The 19,085-nt window shown below is 41.9% G+C and overlaps 1 protein-coding gene across 1 annotated transcript in view; it reads right to left on the reverse strand.

Annotated features, from left to right (window-relative positions):
• gsg1l (gsg1-like) overlaps window positions 1-19,085 on the reverse strand; it is a 57,134-nt gene that overhangs the window by 14,130 nt on the left and 23,919 nt on the right. The window contains exon 3 of the mRNA XM_041778164.1: window positions 1,714-1,866. Within this exon, the coding sequence (XP_041634098.1) occupies window positions 1,714-1,866 (153 nt within the window). The remainder of the gene's footprint in view (window positions 1-1,713; window positions 1,867-19,085) is intronic.

Below are 19,085 nucleotides of genomic sequence, written 5' to 3' on the forward strand. Positions count from 1 at the left end.
TCTTCTAAGTACGGTGGCCAGAAAGTGTCAGAACAATGTAAATCCAAAATATGCGGGGTTAACAAAAAAGAAAATGCAAATTCCTGCAACATAAATGAAAGGAGCTGCAGCTAAAGCAAACACAATGCACTTGCAGCAAAAATACAAACAGCCACCACTCTAATGCTAGGGAACTGACACAGCACATGTGCAGAAGGTGCAACAAAAAAAAGCAAAAATTTGCATAGAAACAGCTACAACATGAATGCAACTTGCCACAACTCTAATGCAAACATAAAAACATGAATGCAAGAAGCAGAAATATGAATGCAAATGGCTGCACCATCAGTTCAATTGTGCGCAATGCAAATAAGCCACAGTATAACACTGTACAACCTCAACATGAATGCAGGTTGTTGCAACAGCAGCAAAAAGCTGCAACACTAATCCAAGTAGTGGCAACACAAGTGCAAGTGTCCTCAACATGAATGCTTGTGGCAGCATAACGCATGCAAAAGGCTACAACAAGAATTCATACAGCTAGAACATGATTTCAAGTAGCCAAACACAATTGCAAGTAGTTGCAACTCGAGCAAAAAAAACAACAACTAATGCATAATTTAAAACAGCTGCAACACATATCAATGCAGCTGCAACTAAATTTAAAGAGTTTTAATTCAAACAGCTGCAACATAAAAACCAACAGCTGCAACATGAATGCATCCAGGGAAAGGCAAACTAAGACAGCAGCACATGTGCATAAAGGCACAACACAAGAATGCAACTAGCCAAAACTCTAATGCAAACAGAAAATAAATAAATGGAAGAAGCAGAAATATGAATGCAAATGACTGCACCATCAATTCAATAGGGCACAATGCAACACAGTACAACCCCAACAGGAATGCAAGTTGTTGTTGCAATGAAAACAGCAACAAAAGATAATAAGTTGCTGCAACATCAGCAGCCACAATGCAACTGCAAGTAGTGGCAACCTGAGTGCAGGTAGCAGTCATATCATCTCAGCATAAAAGCAAGTTAACTGCAGCATAAATGATTGAAGCTGCAACAAAAATGCAAACAGAATCAAGAATTTGCACAGCTAGAACATGACTGCACGTAACCGCAACAAAATTGAAAGCAGCTACAATATAAATGCACATGGGTGTAACCCAAGTACAGAGCACCACAACACAAAAGCTGCAATGCAAATGCAAACAACCCCACGTTGCAGGATACAAGCAAAAAGCTGCAACAGGAATGCAAACAGCTGCATCTTAGTGTCAGAACTTCCAGATGCAGGGTGTGGACGGTTAAGGTTGCTTTAATATGGACCCTGTTAAAGAAACTTTAAAGTAACTTCTCCACTGTAAAAAGACAACAAGTGGGGTTGGAGTCTATTTTATTCCCAAAGAGTCCAAAGAGAACTTTGGCATCCAGCTCTTGTTCTCTCATAAGAAGTGAGACTGAATTATGGCACTAGTTCACACACCATCCTTCAGCTGAAAAGAAGCCAGTTAGGCTGAAGCTTTCAGATGGGATGTAAAACATCCTCAAAAATCTTAATCAACATCCAGTTGCCTTTGAGGTCAAGCCTAGAGTTACCATGGCCTTTCATAACAAAAGAGTAGAAGTATTTCAAAACCGTTCTCGATAAAGAACTAAAATAAACTGCAAGAGTCTGCAGGCACATACTGAACAAAGATTTAAAGAAAAGGTCTGGGTTAAACTCACCAGAAAGCACGGTGAAGACGGCGGCGAAGGCGTTGAGTTTGAGTCCGTCGATGACGTTGCTGGAGTGGAAAAGCTCAAGACACATCAGACTGAATCCGACCACCAGCAGGAGGATGTAGAGCACTTCTGACACCACCGACAACCACAACACACCTGGAAGACAACATGCAAACACCTCAGACACAGCAGGGACAAACACCAGGGTGCTGAATAACCTACAACTCTAAAGAAGACTTTTAGGAAGAGCTTAGAGGTGAATTTATGCTCCCTGGACGCTGGAGGCTCCATCTCTCATGGACTGGAGTGGCGTCATTCTTAGACGCTACTCCCATGTTTTTTAGAAGTATTGCAACACTGGTCCACCCCTGGAAGCTCCGTAAAAAGTGCAGGAATTGGAACAAAAGGATCACTGATTACAGGCACAAGACTTGTCACTCTGCGTAATGAAAGTGGAGAATAAATGAGTCTTAATACTTGACAAGTGTGCTGCTGAATCCTCTGCTGAGGACTACTTGGCCTTTCCAAATCAATGATGCACAAATGAGGAGTCTAACAAAGGAAAGTGGAGCAGAGTTAAGAGTGTTTACCTGCTGTGACACAAAATTAAGGAGCTGGATTGTGTCAGAGTAAAAGGGAATGTTTAATTGTGACTAAATGCCCTCCATAATAGTACTTTTGGAATTGCAAATATCAGAGCACAAATAAAACCACTCTCCTGCAGGAAACTAACAACAAAAATAGGATTTTGTGCAATTTTCTCAATGCACTTAAAGGTCCAAGCCCATCGCTGGGTTTAGAATGAGCGTGCTATCATATAAACATCTATCTGGAGGAGACATGGTCATTCAGAGGACACAGGAAGGCTGGGATCGGTTCCAACAGAGGAAATACATCAAACTAAATACAGCAAGGACTTATGGGATAATGTTCCTCCTGCTCTGGCTATATTTTTCCTTAGACATGTTCGGTGATACAGCAGTCCACAAAAAGAAACGTTAGCTCCCATTTAAGAACTCCCAGACTCCAGAGGTCAGGGTTCTGACTCCTTAAACATCTTTATTTTTTGTATTTGTACACGCTGAAGAAAGATGAGGTGAAACCTTTATGTGTGCAGTTAAAATTCCTCGACAGCAGGGTTCACGTTTGATTGGATGAGTTCAACATTAATCAAAGACTGAATGGGAGGAATGTGACCGTGAGTCAAATTTTCTGATTTTCTGAGCTGCTGAGACATTTTAGCAGTAAATAAAAGACCAAAGAACGGTGACACATAAAATATAAAATCTTAAAAACTGTGATTAAATAGATTCCTGGGTCAATATCAGGACTGGAGATTCAGGATTTTAAAGTGTCCTGCATGCTATAAATGAAGAAAAAACAGGGGAGCCTGAAGTTTCCTGCAGTTAGAATAGATGCACATCTGGGTATTACACAGTCTGATAGGTAGCAGAATGTAAAGCACAGACTGACATCTCGGCTCAGATGCATCACTCCTTGCAGATAAAAGCATGTGAATCTGAGGAGTGATTAGATAAACCTGGAGCCTACAGGTGGATGCTGGGCTGCTGGTGAGGTAAAAACAAGAGCTGGCAATGGCAGAGCAGAGAGAGAGAGGCAGGGAATCTTGCAGCTTACATAGACCACGATTTAGAAAGATGTTTTCAGGTGATTGGTTGTAGTTTGAGTTTAACTATCTTCCATTTCTGAATGGTTGCATCCTCCATGAATAGAAAGCATTCTCACATAAGGCTTGATTGTTTCATACTTTGCCCGGGTGTGACTGTCCCCCCCTTCCCCTGCTTTCACACCAGCATCATTCCAGCTCTGAGCACGCCTGCATACGTACAGCCTGATATGGTAGGTGGTGGCGTGCAAGTAGAAGACGCCACTAGAAGACGTTTGCAAATCCACCAAGAGGAAGAAAGAAGCAGCAGCCATGCAAACCATGTATTTACATTTGATTATCCTCTCTGCAGACAGTAGACTCCACCCTGCAGCTCTGGATGTCTCTATTATTACTAACATTACCAAGAACTACACTCTTCATAGCAGCCGTTCAGCTCAGAGGAGGAAACGGGCCAATGATGAGCAAATACAGTAATTTTTTAAAAGACAGAAGGTGTTTGGATTTGTATCTAGAACTTCATCCATTCATCCATCATCCATCCATGCAACTGTCCATCCATCCATCCATCCATCCATCCATCCATCCATCATCCATCCATCCATCCATCCATTCATCCATCCATCCATCCATCATCCATCCATTCATCCATCATCCATCCATACATCCATCCATTCATCCATCCATCCATCCATCCATCATCCATCCATCCATCCATCCATCCATCCATCCATTAATTATCCATCCATCCATCCATCCATCCATCCATCCATCCACCGGTCCATTGGTCCATTGGTCCATTGGTCCATCCATCCATCCATCCATCATCCATCCAACCATCCATCCATCCATCATCCATCCATCCATCCATCCAAGGACAGAATGAGCCCATGTTGCACTGATATGTTTTTGATGAGTCAGGAGACGTTTAGAGTTGCCTTTTTAGCTCTACCCTTGATGGGCTTTCCATACTTGAGCAAAGTTGCGTTCACATCTTGCCAGGGACCACCCTTGAGGACAGGTTTCTCTAAGTTTCAGGCATCTCTTTGGTCTATGGGAGAAACCTGGAACACCAGGAGAGAAGCCATGCTTCCATGGAGAACATGCAGACTGCACAGAGAACGTCCTTGTCTGACCAGGATTCAAACCAGGATCCTTTTTGCTGTGAGGAATGCTTTCACCACTGCACAAACGTGCAGCCCTCCTGTAAAACTATCCTCAGGTTTTTCTTTAATTGCTTTGCTTGCATTTTTCTCTGCTAAGCTCTTATATAAGGATCTAATTTACTGTCAGTGTGTCTTGCATGGAAGATGTGGGTATTATATTTCCATTTATGTTGTATTTTGACCTCCAGGCTCACTCTGAGGGCGGGGACATGAATTATTCGTCCATTTATTGTCCTCTCTCACTCCTCCTGTCTTTAGAAACCTGATGAATCTTCAGAGAATGATGCCACGTGTTTCTCCACAGGACAGCAAGACCGTTTGAGCTCACAATAAAGTGAAATATTTGTTTTTGATAGGCCCACAGGGGTAAGGCCGGGTGTGTTTGATATCACCACCTGCATGTCTGACATGCACTGATAGGCTCTTAACCGTGTCGGCGGAGCCCTCGAGTCATAACACCAACGGGAAAAAAACCCCATCAGAGCAGACAGAGACATTATATGGGATGATGAACAAGTTTTACAACTCCTCTGTCCTTCTCCACGCTCTGGAACATTCTTAAAGCAGACACGAGCTGTCACTCTGCAACAGAAAAGGCCCTCGGGATCCGCTCTGACTTCCAGACTTTTCTCTGCGATGCTCTCCACATCGGTAATTTCTGAAAGGCAGAAGCTGCTCTTGAATCGCTGAGGCTCGCAGCATTAAACGGGATTATCTGCTGGGCTCGCTCTGCTGAGGATGGAGATGAGCTGAAGAACAAACTCCAGGCTGACTTTTCAATTTGAGCAGCAGTCATTTAAGGGGACGGCCCACGCCCTCAGCAGCCATGACTGGTGGATAAATCATCCTCAGAGTTGTCTGTCGGCCTGGCAGAGCAAATGTAGCTCTACATTTCATGGATTCATTATTGTTTTATAAAAGGCTGAGGGTATAAACAGAATATCAGGTTAGAAAGAAGGAAACGGTTTTATAGGAGCAGCACACATCTGTGGGGCGAACGTGCCATACAGTAACATGGAAAATAAAAGAACCTGGAGCCTGATATGATCTTTTCAACAGAATCCTGACTGATCTAATGCTGCCTAACAACATACCAACAATGTTCCCTTAAAATGATGTTAGTCTGAGCCCATATAAAAACCTTGACACATTTATGTCCAATCATCCAAGGTGGTTTACTGCATAGTTTGGAGCAAAAGTGGCACAAACCAAAGGAGCTCAGGGCAGCCTGCAGCACAAAGATGCAAAGAGAAGAAAAAGTCAAATCAGTGAAACTTAAAGTGCTATAACTCTGAGTATTTTAACTCAGATTATTATAACTCTGTGGTGTAACACATGTAGAGCGGACTTAGTAATTACTGCTTTATTGTGGAGCAGTGGCTCTACTCCAAGCTCCCTCCAGATGTCCGGGCTCTTTACCCCCGTCTAAGGCTGAGCCGACGGCTTTCTGAGAAACTGTGATCTCATTTTTTAGCCATTACCTAAAACTCATGAGGTGAAGGTAGGAGTGAAGGAGTGCCTTCTAAATCACCTTCCTCGGTACATCATCTAGAATCTCACGCTTCTTTCTACCCTCGAGACCACTGGCTGCAAACCGCCCTAATGCCTGCTGGAGGTCCGCTATTAAAGAAACCAACAGAACTACATCATCTGCAAAAAGCAGAGATGAAACCAGCAACCCTGGCCAACATGCACCAGGAACGTGTCCGACTTTGCACCTAAACGAGCATAACTCTCACTTTGGCAGGAACAGAACGGCTTGTAGCAATGGACCTGGACCCCCATAGTCCTGAAGGACCACCCACATGACCCCCCAGAAGCACAATCATAAACCTTCTTGAGATCCAAAAAACACATAGACTGGATTGTAGGGGTGTGACGAGACTCTTATCTCACGAGACAAGAAGAGATGAGATTTGGGCCCACAAGACACGAGGCGAGACGAGATTTTACACGTTTTTTAATTTTGGAAAAAAATAGATGGGTGGATAATATGTCCTTTATACAACTGAAAGTCATAACTGCAAAGCATTCAGGTCTATTCCAAAATGTTTAAACTAACTACTCTTATACTGAATAGGTTATTAATGCTTACACACAGTTTATCTTGTCTAACTCTGACTCAGACTCTACATTTTTAATGCTCTTTAAATCAAACCTTTCATTTTAATAGTCTACCAAATTTTTATTTTACTGCACTATACAGTCATTGCCACAATTACAATAATTATTATAAAAGCATTTAGATTGTTTTGAAAGTACTTTAAACACTGTTTACAACAGACTGAGATATAAAGAGCTGCGTCAGTAAAATCAAACTATTTCTCATCCTTTTTAAGGACATCCATATTTAAAACACTCAAAGAAACATTCCTGTCAATAACACATTTGCTGTCATGTAGAGAAATAGATAATTTGATCGTTTTTGTGGGTTTTTTGTTCATATGAGCTTTGACAGTGTTGGACATGATGCACAGATAAGCGTGTGTGTTAATGTGTGTGCGTTGGTGAGCGAGTGTGTGTCTCTGCCCTGCCTGTCAGACAACAAGCAGGGCGGGTTTAAATGGGGCTAAAACTGCAATTTTTGGGGCTAACAATGGACTCTATGGCGCTGAAAAGAGAGTTTGTTTCGTTAAGTTTACCGCTGAAGTATACAACCACCTGCTGCGCTGCTTATGTTAATCTTCTGATTGATGATACGCGCCGCCAACAGCTGATGGATGTGTGGCTGACAGACGGTGAGACGAGAAGGAGACATGACGAAGAAGCGCAGAAACAAAGTTACAAACTCACAGATACCGGCACTAAGATCGAGTGTGTGCACATACACGAACTGATTTAACACTATATATACTATATATACTATATATACTACTATATATTCTCCTTACAGAGACTGCACAGCAGCAACATTTCATCATTTTGGACCATTATGATGAACTTATTATGCATTGGCGGATCGTGTGCAGCCCCAAGAAGCGCAAGTGGAGGAGGGGTTGGGGGATGGAGCGTAATCTGAATAGGTCACAGATCAGCTCCGTTTCTTCTTTAGCTCTCCCACTAACAGTTTTATAGTGTCCAGGGCATCTTTGTGATCTTATATGACTTCCAGTTAGGTATTGTTTTCTGTAAGGAGAGCTGCTGCTCCAAGTGTCTGCGCAATATTGATCTAGCGAGACGGATTTTTCCTTTACAAGAAATCTCGTGACATTTTGGTCTGGCGAGATCTCGTGGCATGAGACCTCGTCACACCCCTACTGGATAGGCAACATCCCAGAGTAAAGAGCTATGAGAAAATAAATAAATAAAATATGTTTGGAGAAAATCTGCTAAAGGCTTCTGTACATCATTTTGCCAATGTTTATTTTACGGGCACGCATTCTTGACCCATTAAATACAGCTCCATGGCCCCCTTTTGGCTCTAAACCCACCAGTTAAGAACCACTGGTCCATGTGAACCATCTAATCCTATGAAAACCTTCACTAGACCTACAAGTCCAGAGTTATTTGGCAATATGGAGCTATTAATGCTGCCAAACTATTTGCAAATGCATGCATGGATCTGTACATAAATCTGGAAATACACTGATAGAGTTGCAAATGCACAAATCTACAAATGTATGCACAAATCAGTTAATGTGTGCAAAGATTTCCAAATATGTAAAATGATTTGCAAAACGCTATGAATGAGTACATGATTCTGCAAATGAGTAGTCCAATTTGAATTATTGACTTTGCTTTTTTTGGGGGGGTCAGAAAACTCAGTCTTTTTTGGTTTAAGTTTTTGGTTTTAGTTTTAAGTTACATCTAAAACCACTGCCTGACTCAGCATTGAATGTGTGCGTACGCATCACATCAAGCAGGACCTACCCTCACCTAGCTTGCACCTAGCCATCTAGACATCTACTCACTTTGCAGATCTGTGCATACATTTGTAGATCTATATATGCATTTGTAGCTCTGTGCATACATTCGTAGATCTGTGCCCACATTTGTAGAGCTGTGCATACATTTGTAGATCTGTGCCCACATTTGTAGATCTGTGCATACATTTGTAGATCTATATATGCATTTGTAGCGCTGTGCATACATTCGTAGATCTGTGCATACATTTGTAGATCTATAAATGCATTTGTAAAATCTGTGCACACATTTGCCAATCTTTGCATACATTTGTAGACCTATAAATGCATTTGCAGACCCGTGCATACATTTGTAGATCTGTGCATACATTTGTAGACCCATGCACACATTTGTAGATCTGTGCATACATTTGTAGATCTGTGCATACATTTCATGATAATAGAGCTCATAAACCCCCACAAAATGAGCTGTACTTTAGAAGTAAAATACTACTTTAATGAAGTTTTATGTATTCTAGTGTTGAGTATTTCAGTGTTATGAGAAATAAACAGCATACATATGGATGAGTTAGCTCGCTCTGTTTTCTGACTTGTGATAAAAAAAACAAAACAAAAAACACTCATAGCTCCAATAACAAATCTCTGACTTCTAAATGGCTGCATATTTACCTTCATCCAGCCCGTGGACGCACATTTCTAAACGCCTTTAAGGTAAAATCACTACGCTGTAATATTAACAAAATAATTTTCTGTTTTATGAATATTCAACAGTAGACGGAGCAAACTGAGACTTAATTTAAGGGCGGGATACGTTCAGAGTGATTTAACCTGCGGCGCTGATAACAGGAAGGAAGAAGCTCATTGGAGTGAATCTCATCTCCCATAATTACATCTTTAATTACTCTGAGAGTCAGTCTGTCTGTGTTTTAATGAGTGATCGCAGCGTCAACACTTCTACAGTCAACATTTCTGATGTTTCAGTGTTTCTCTCAACATCTCAGATCTAATAAAGTCTGAACCCACAGGAAATGCTCTGATGGGAATATCGATGAATTGATTTGGTGTTAGATTAAAGATGGAGGAGTATTAGAGCTTACAGCCTCCACCAACAGGAGAGGATGGAGGAATCGGTCATCAGCTTTAACAGCAGAATATCAGAACATCAGAGACGGAGACGAGGGATGGAGCAGCAAAAAATGGCTGAAAAATTCTAACAACAGGCAGATAAAGAGGTGAAGAGGGCTTACAGCTGGAAAGATGAGCAATACAAAGAGTGTTTTAGATTAAAATATGCCCATTATGCCCCCATTATTGTTGGCAATAATGGGGGCAGAAAAAGTTAAATAGGATTAATAGAGGCACACATGAGTTTGAACTGGCAAACAATTACTTAAAGTGAAAAGAAATACCAGGGGCAAAAAATGGTAGAGAGTGGCAAAATTGGGTCAAGAGTGGCAAAAACAGCAAAAAAAAAGTGGTGAAAAGCAGTTAAAAAGTACCCAAAATGGTTTAGAAAGTGGTAAATAATTTCAGCATCAAAAAAGGTTAGAAGTGTTAGCCAGGATGCTAGCATCAATGCTACTGATCCAACACACAAATGTATTATCATTATATCATAGCTCGAGAGGGTCCATCCCCTGATTTATCAGGGGCCCATTGTCTGGGTTTATCAGGGGCCCATTGTCTGGTTTATCAGGGGCCAATTGTCTGGTTTATCAGGGGCAATTCTCTGGGTTTATCAGGGGCCCATTCTCTGGGTTTATCAGGGGCCATTCTCTGGGTTTATCAGGGGCCATTCTCTGGGTTTATCAGGGGCCCATTCCCTGGTTTATCAGGGGACATTCTCTGGGTTTATCAGGGGCCATTCTCTGGGTTTATCAGGGGCCCATTCCCTGGTTTATCAGAGGACATTCTCTGGGTTTATCAGGGGCCATTCTCTGGGTTTATCAGGGGCCCATTGTCTGGGTTTATCAGGGTCCATTCTCCGGGTTTATCAGGGGCCATTCTCCGGGTTAATCAGGGGCCATTCTCCGGGTTTATCAGGGTCCATTCTCTGGGTTCATCAGGGCCCATTCTCCGGGTTTATCAGGGTCCATTCTCCGGGTTTATCAGGGGCCATTCTCTGGGTTTATCAGGGGCCCATTGTCTGGTTTATCAGGGGCCATTCTCTGGGTTTATCAGGGGCCATTCTCTGGGTTTATCAGGGGCCCTTTGTCTGGTTTATCAGGGGCCATTCTCTGGGTTTATCAGGGGCCCATTCCCTGGTTTATCAGGGGCCATTCTCTGGGTTTATCAGGGGCCATTCTCTGGTTTATCAGGGTCCATTCTCTGGGTTCATCAGGGCCCATTCTCCGGGTTTTAAGGGCCATTCTCTGGGTTTATCAGGGGCCATTCTCTGGGTTTATCAGGGGCCATTCTCTGGTTTATCAGGGTCCCATTCTCTGGTTTATCAGGGTCCATTCTCTGGTTTATCAGGGTCCATTCCCTGGGTTCATCAGGGTCCATTCTCTGGGTTCATCAGGGCCCATTCTCTGGTTTATCAGGGTCCATTCCCTGGGTTCATCAGGGTCCATTCTCTGGGTTCATCAGGGCCCATTCCCTGGGTTCATCAGGGCCCATTCTCTGGGTTTATCAGGGGCCATTCTCTGGTTTATCAGGGTCCCATTCTCTGGTTTATCAGGGTCCATTCTCTGGTTTATCAGGGTCCATTCTCTGGGTTCATCAGGGCCCATTCTCTGGGTTTATCAGGGGCCATTCTCTGGGTTTATCAGGGTCCATTCTTTGGTTTATCAGGGTCCATTCTCTGGGTTCATCAGGGCCCATTCTCTGGTTTATCGGGGCCATTCTCTGGGCTTAGTAAGCATGAATGATTAGGGTTTCTTGTTCTTGTTCTCCCATCTCTTTGGGACCAAAGAATGAAAAAATTATCATTCTCTGACAAAAAGTTTTCAAATTTATCAATTTTTACCAAAGAATACCTTGTGCTTTTGGGGAGTCATTATTTGGAGCAGTTTCTGTCTACAGAGACAAAGAAGGACACGTCACGGCCTCTCTGTGTCTCTTTCTCTCTATTTTGACTCAGTCAGGCTCTGTTCTACCATTTCTAAATCTGTGCACAAGCACAGTTTGACAAAGGCATGCCATTGGTTGTCACAGCCTAGGCTCGTTCCAGGCTCTTAAGAGAACTTTCTGTTAGAGCAACAAAGGCATGGATAGCATCATTAGAACAGCACATTTGAGGACAAAACAAGCAAGTGTCTGTGATTTATGGTTCAAAAGTTATTCAGCTTTGAATAGCATGTGTCTCTTCTTGTCTACAACAACACTGGTCTTAGAGGGTTGATACGGACTGAGCTCAAGATGGTTCGTTTTTAGCCCAGCGCTGCAGCGACTCATGCAATGACATCCTGCAGAAATATGATAAAAGGTGATAAATCAGTGATGTTTTTAAGCTTTATAACAGTGCAGAGCTTGGTGTGGGCGCTGTGTTTAGTTGTTTTGGTTCTGATGGTTGGCTCTGACTCACTATTTCCAAATTTTGATCTAAATTTAAAAACACCCAGTGAGCCATGGTCATAGAGTCCATTAAGACCCATCCTGTATCTGACTGTGGAGCAGCTGTTCGAGCAAACACAGCAGTGATCCCGTCAGGCTCAGAGGACGTCTGATTTACATACGGCATCCTTGTATGAGAAGGACGCTCGCTCAGCTTCATCCATCACACCGTCCACCACCGTGCTCCATGCAGCAGCATCCTCTTCTTCCAGATGGCATTAACAGATGAAACCATCAGAGAACTTCCATTATTAACTACCTGCTCTGCATGAAACAGCGAATTAGAGGCTACGCCCACACACTCCAAAATATTCCCTTTCTTCTGGGCGTTAAAATATTCCTTTCATGAGCCGCGGGATGTTTAAACGCCGCGCTCTGTTGGAAATAATCTGCTTTGAGCTGCAGGACGAAGAATCTGGAGGAGATTTTCTCTCATTAACAAGCACCTGACGCATGTTCTGAATAACAGATCATGTCAAAAAGAGGAGATAAAAGACAGAATGATCACGAACATCTCTGCAGATGGTTAGAGGCTGATAAACTACTGGGCTTCACGTTAACAACACAGAGAACAAAAATCAACAGCTATTCTTAGTGTTGAACAACTTTCTGCTAAAAAACAGCTTAAAAACATGCAGATTAACCCTTTAACTACCATACAACAACAACTAGAGTTAGCCTTAGTAAGCACGCAACAAATAAATATGAAAATAAAAATGCATCACTTATTAAAACTGTAGTTTCAAAAAAGTTGGGACAGTGAATTTCAACTCATCATTCTAAAAACAGCACAAAAACAAGATATTTAATGTCCAAACACATATATCTTTGTTTTGTTTTTTAAATATGCACACATTCTGAATTGGATGCCTGCAGCAAGTTCCAAAAAAGTTGAGACAGCTGCATGAAAAGCCCTGGAAAGTTGTAGAATACTTAAAACACCTGGAACATTCCACAGGTAAGTACGGTACTTGATATAAAACATAAAAGAAGCAGCCATAAAAAGCTCAGTCATTTACTGTTAAGCATGAACGAGGTTCTCAGCTTTGTGAAAGACTGAAAGGGCAAATAGTCCAACAGTCAACAGTCAGAAAGATTTAGAGAATCTGGAGAAATATCTGCATCTAAAGGGGCAAAACCTTAACCAGAACTGAAGGTCTGTGACCTTTGACCCCTCTTGAGAATCTGCAGTAAAAACCATCATTATTCTGTGGTGGATGGTACAACGTGGGCTCAAGAAAAGTCCAGAAAACCACTGTCAGTTAACACTGCATCTACAAATGTAGGTTAAAACTCTATCTAATGCCTTACATCAGCAACATCCAGAAGCCCCGCCTACTTCTCTGGACCTGAGCTGATCTGAGATGGACTGGTGGTAAAGTGTGCCGTGGTCTGATGAGCCCACATTTGGTCATAGGTTTGATCCCCAGCTGCCACAATTACATGGCAATGTCTTTAACCCCAAAATGTTCCCACTACTGAATCAACGGCTTGTTAATGTGTTGGCTAATGCTGATAGCTTGTCTGCATAGTAACCCTTAACATCAGTGTGTGAACGGTAGGCGTGACCTGCAGAGTAAAAGTGCTTGGAGTAGTCAGAGGACTAGAAAACTCTAAACAAGCTCAAGCCCCTTTCCCATCTGATAGTGAGATCTTTGGTCTTTTTGTTGTGTTCTAAAATAGAAAAATGTTAGAAGGTTAGAGAAACCATGAACCCAGAGAGACTGCAGAAGAGTTCAACTATGACAGAGATGAGCAGGATGTATGCCTGCTTAGAAGCATGACTGGAAACGGGTGAAACTGAGGATGCTAACTGATGCAGAAGATTCCTAATTATGACACAAACTTTAATGGGACAGAGCATCCTTTGGACTGTTTCTTCTGTGTTGCATGCATCCATGTAGGATGAAGCAAAGGTTTATATTATCCAGTAAGGATCCTGCAGGGCTGCCCCATCAGGAGGACCTGCAGAGATTAAACCTCCTGAAATATACCAGCCAAGTCTTGCATCATGATTGTCTTATCTCGGTCAGCATGGACATTATTAAAACTTTAACAACATTAACATCACCGTTGTCAGCAGCACAAAACTCCAAAGCCAGCATCTGTGGTGGAGTGTGGGTGTTTTAGTGCCCATGACATGGGTCACCAGCACATCTGTGAAGGCAGCATTAATACTGAGAGGTTTTGGAGCAACACTTACCCCCAGTTTCCATATACAGCGTGCGTGCCGCGTAATGTCTGCGAATCGAACTGTGGAGCACTTCACTCCCTTTCTAGTCTATCAGAGCGTTTCCATAGCCGGCGCTCCAGGCTGGCAGCGGCACTTCACTCCACTTCGTTTCAGATACGCTGCAGGGCTATTTTCAGCGCCGGCTGCTGCCAAACCTCGTAAATTAACTGTTGTTCAGAAAGCACCAACCATGGAAGTCACAAGTGTAGAACATCCGGTTCTTTCAAAATAAAACACAATGCACGGACTCCCGATCGTAAATCATCACTTTATCAACATTACGTCTCATCCTGCAAAGGGTAATCGAGCAGAACGTAAACATGCTCCTGTCCTAACTTTTTTGGAACATGTTGCAAGAATCAAAGTTAGTGACTTTGAACATTAAGTGTCTTGTATTTGTTGTAAACAGTTGATTTTAGGCTGAAAAAGATCACTCTTTTCAGTTATTGCCATTTTGCATGGTGTCCCAACTTTTTTGGAATTTGTTTCATATTATAAAGAAAAAAGTAAAAAGATATGCAACATTGTTAAGGTCAGAGGAGTAAAATTAACACTTGCTATTCAGTCATGCTTTGACTTTAGTTTTATGTTGTTAAAGCTGGAAAAACTTTTTTAAAAATCAGGATTAAATCAAAACAGAGTCTGAAATGTGATTAAAATCTTTTTTTTTTGCCTCAATTTATTTCTGATCTTCATGATAACTATTAAAATAGTTTGTCTGTCAAATTCTTAAATGAATACAACCTTAAATTCAGCTGCGTAAGGATATGACGGCGTTTTTATGCCATAATAAAGAAAAAAGTCTTTAGAATTAAAAGCTGCAGACGTGCACTGACTCTCCATGATCTGATAGCAAATCTATACATTCATGAAAGCTCAGACTCATTCTCAGGCTTCCTGTGCTCCTCTGATAAAGTTCATCTCTTCTTCTTGTGTTTTTTCTTGATGATAGAGAAATAGTTCCCATGTTACAACTTTACAGAGTTGGCTCAGATTCTGTTTAAATTTGGATGTGAATCAGCAGCGTTGGCCTTATCTCTGAGCTCACACGCCTCTATTACTTCCATAAATCACAGCTGACACCACAGCAGAGCAGACCAGGCTGGTTTCATATCAATTAATAAATGTCACTTTCCTTCTTCTCCCTCCTCCGTCAACAGAATCAGGACCAACGCTTCAGAGAGCTTCAGAGAGAGAGCTGTAGGATCCTCCAAAGCAGGGGTTTCCAAACTTTTTCTCCCAAGGCACACCTACAGTCAAGCCAAAATCTCAAGGCACACCATATTCATATCAATACAAAATACACTTTTGAATAATGTTACAGCCAAGGTGGCCCTAAGGGAGGTTAAAGGGGGGGGGCTTTCTGATTCCCAGCCAACTGGGGAATCATGGAGTTGGCAACAGATGCCTGGAAGGTGGCAAAAATGAGTTAAAAGTGATGAAAAACATGGCAAAATTGGGTAATAAATGGCAAAACAGAGTAAAAATGGGCAGAAATTGGCAAAAAAGTGGCCAAACAACAGGTTAAAAGTGACAAAAACATGTTATAAGTCTCAAAAAAATGGGTAACAAGTGGCCTCAAAGGGTAACAAGTTGTAATCAGGTGGTAAAAATGGGTTTAAAGTGATAAAAAAGGGCAGATTTGGGCAAATAAGGTGACCAAACAAAAACTAAAGTGGGCGAACATTGGCTATAAAGGTGGCAAAAATGTCCAAAAGGTGGCAAAATAGGTTACAAATGGCAGAAAAGTGGCAAAAATAAGTTACAGTTGCAATAAAGGTGGTTTAAAGGTTTTAAAAGGGATTATAAAGGGGCAAAAAACGTCCAAACAATAGCAAAAATGGGCTAAAGGGTAGCAAAATGGGCTAAATGTGGCCAGAAGTTCTAAAAAAGTGGCAAAAATGCTACAAAGCAGCAAACTGACCACTCGAAGCTGCCAAAAAACAAAGTGGTAAAAATGAGTAGAAAAAAATGTCAACTTGGTTAAAAGTTGCATGAATTAAAGTGAATCAAAGTGTATCACTTTTTTAATCGAAGTGTGTGAGAGTGAGCCTCCCCTAAGAAATTATTCATTCAGTGGACCCCCACCCACCAATAGGACTGAATTAAAAAAAATTAAACAACATTTCAAACATTTATGTCTAATCTTTAAACATTTTTAACTTTAATTTATTTTGGATATTTTGGTTTGCAAATGTCCTTAAACATCAGCCTTTCCCTCTTATTCAGTTATAATGACATTAAATACCCTTTTTTCATATTTTTTTTGGCCATTTTACAGCTTCTTTTTGCCTCTTTTCCCCTTTTCCCCACTTTTATCCCATTTTTGCCCTTTTTCACCTTTTTGCCCATTTAAGCTACCGTTCATAATTAAATATCCTTTTTTCCAACATTTTTTGCATTTTTGCGACATCTTTCTGCCACTTTTTCCCATTTTTCTCCCTTCTTTTTACCATCTTTACCCTTTTCTTTCCAACATTTTTTGCAACTTTTTGTCCATTTAAGCTACTTTTTGTGATTAAATACCACTTGTTTCCTTTTTTTCCAAATTTTTTCCTCTTCTTTTTGCCATTTTTTTCTAATTTTTGCCCTTTTCACATTTTTTTTTGCCACTTTTTGCCCATTTAAACTTCTCTTTGCCATTACATACCACTTGTTTCCTCTTTTTTACCCATTTTTGCCACTCTTGGCTGCTTTTTACCCATTTTAGTCACTTTCCACTCATTTTTTTGTCACTTCTCACCCATTTCTGCTACTTTCTGATAATTTTTTCACTTTATCTCCCCTTTTCACCCATTTTATTGCTGCTTTTTGACTATTTTTGCCACCTTTAACCTATTTTTATTGCTACTTCTAGCTGTTTGGCTCTTTGGTTGAGTTACGCTGTTCTATAAGTAACTCTAAGTTTATCCATTTAGCTCCATGCACAGCAGAGGTTCACAAAGCAAATCACCGTTTTTCTGGTTTATGGTTCTGCGCCTCCCCTGAAGCTCTGTGGCGCCCCCCAGGGGAGGCCCGCCTCACACTTTGAAAACCACTGCTTTAGTACACAGAGCATAAATAATAGATCCAAGAGCTTGACTTTCTGCACCGTGGTGGGCAGCCATGCCTGAGCATGACAGCAGATGTACGGTCTGTTGGTGTATGTTTGTATGTGCACAGTCATGCATGGTTGCACTCACATTCCCTACGTAACAAGCCTGAGTCCAGACACCCTCGGTGCTCAGCCTGAAGGTGTGCCTTGGTAAGAACATGTCAGAAAAAGTCTATTATGTGATTTTATTTTGAAGAATATGTCTGCATCCATCCCATCTTCTGCTTCATCTCAAGTCCAAACGGTCCCATTTTTCTTTAAAGGATTTGCTTATAATTGAAAATCTAAAAAAAATAGGCTTCAATTTGTCGATAAGGAAGTGATGGTGGGTCCTGGTCCTAGACTAGTTGAGGACCGCTGCACTAGACCACCCCTTTAACATGGACTCGGCTACACATCTGAGTAAGGCGCCACTGTGCTCACACTGGCAAATCAATTAAAACCTAACCTTTCACAGTTAAAGATTAGAGGAAAGTTAACGGCTGCAAAATGATGCAGAAGTTCCTAAACCACTGTTCCACATGTGACCACTAGAGGCTGGTTCTGAATGGTGATGATGCCAGCCCTGCCACTCAGTAACTGAACTTACATTACACCAAATAATCTGCAGTAAACGGGAAAGACAGGGTGTTTGAGGGATTTAAAATACAGATACAAACACACAACAGATTAACAATTATCAGGAGCCAAAACCCACCGGCCTCTGAGTTAAGATGAAAATCAGGACTTTTCTGAACATGTGGATTGCCGATGGAGTGGAGAACTCCAGATGGAAAGCAAATTTAAAAAACTAGCTACCTTTGAGTCCTGGCAGTAGTGACACATTCATGCAAAGATTTAGAAATGTAAAACGCTCGTGGAAGACCTGCAGCAGGAGAGGATTAGAAGACTCCATCTAAAGTCTGGAGGGGCAGAGCTAGACAAGGCGCCTGTGGTCCACCAAGCAGTCCAGTCCGTGACAGTAAACCCTGATCTTTCCACAGCTGATGTCCATCCAGCCTCGCTCCTTATGGTGGAGAACTCAGTTTCCACGTAGAGAACCGGATCATTTGGCTCAGATAAGTGATAAGAGCTGGTCTTCATTTGGTACCAGTTTGGCTTTTTAAATGTGGACTGGAAAGGACCCTGGAACTCAAACTAAATCTGCAGCTGTGTGCCTCACATCACCAAGTCTAAGGCACGGATGGAGTGGAGGAAAGCACACCGACATTGGTGGAGCAGTGGAAACGTGCTTCTCTGTTTACAGTCAGGGTGGGGCTGGGTTTGGAGGATACTGGGAGAACGTTACCAGTCTGATACCTGTCTGACTGTGAAGTCTGGTGGAGGAGGGATAATGGTATGGGGCTGTTTTTCAGGGTCTGGGCTGGACCCCCTATCTCCAGTGAAGGCCAATCTTAATTCTTCAGCAGACCAAGACATTCTGGACAACGCTACGCTTCCAACTGTGTGACAGTTTGGGGAAGGTCCTTTTCTATTCCAGCATGACTGTGGCCCAGAGACCGAAGATGGACTAGAAAGACCAGTGATAGTCAACGTCTAGCTCTGGAGCCACATGTGGCTCCTTTATGTCTTCTTCGAAATATTATTCCCCCATATTATTCCACTTTTATCCCATTTTTGCCCTTTTTCTACATTTTTTTCACCACTTTTTGCCCATTTAAGCTGCCTTTTGCCATTCAGTACCCCTTTTTCCTTTTTTGCCACTTTCATACTGCTTGCCCTTTTTCACCATTTTTTTTGCCACTTTTCCCCCAATTAAGCTACCATCGCCAATAATACCACTTTTTCCTTCTTTTTTGCCAATTTTTGCCACTTTCATCCCATTTTTCCCCCTTTT

Source organism: Cheilinus undulatus, linkage group 21 (assembly GCF_018320785.1).
Source record: "Cheilinus undulatus linkage group 21, ASM1832078v1, whole genome shotgun sequence".
NCBI classification, from domain to species: Eukaryota; Metazoa; Chordata; class Actinopteri; order Labriformes; family Labridae; genus Cheilinus; species Cheilinus undulatus.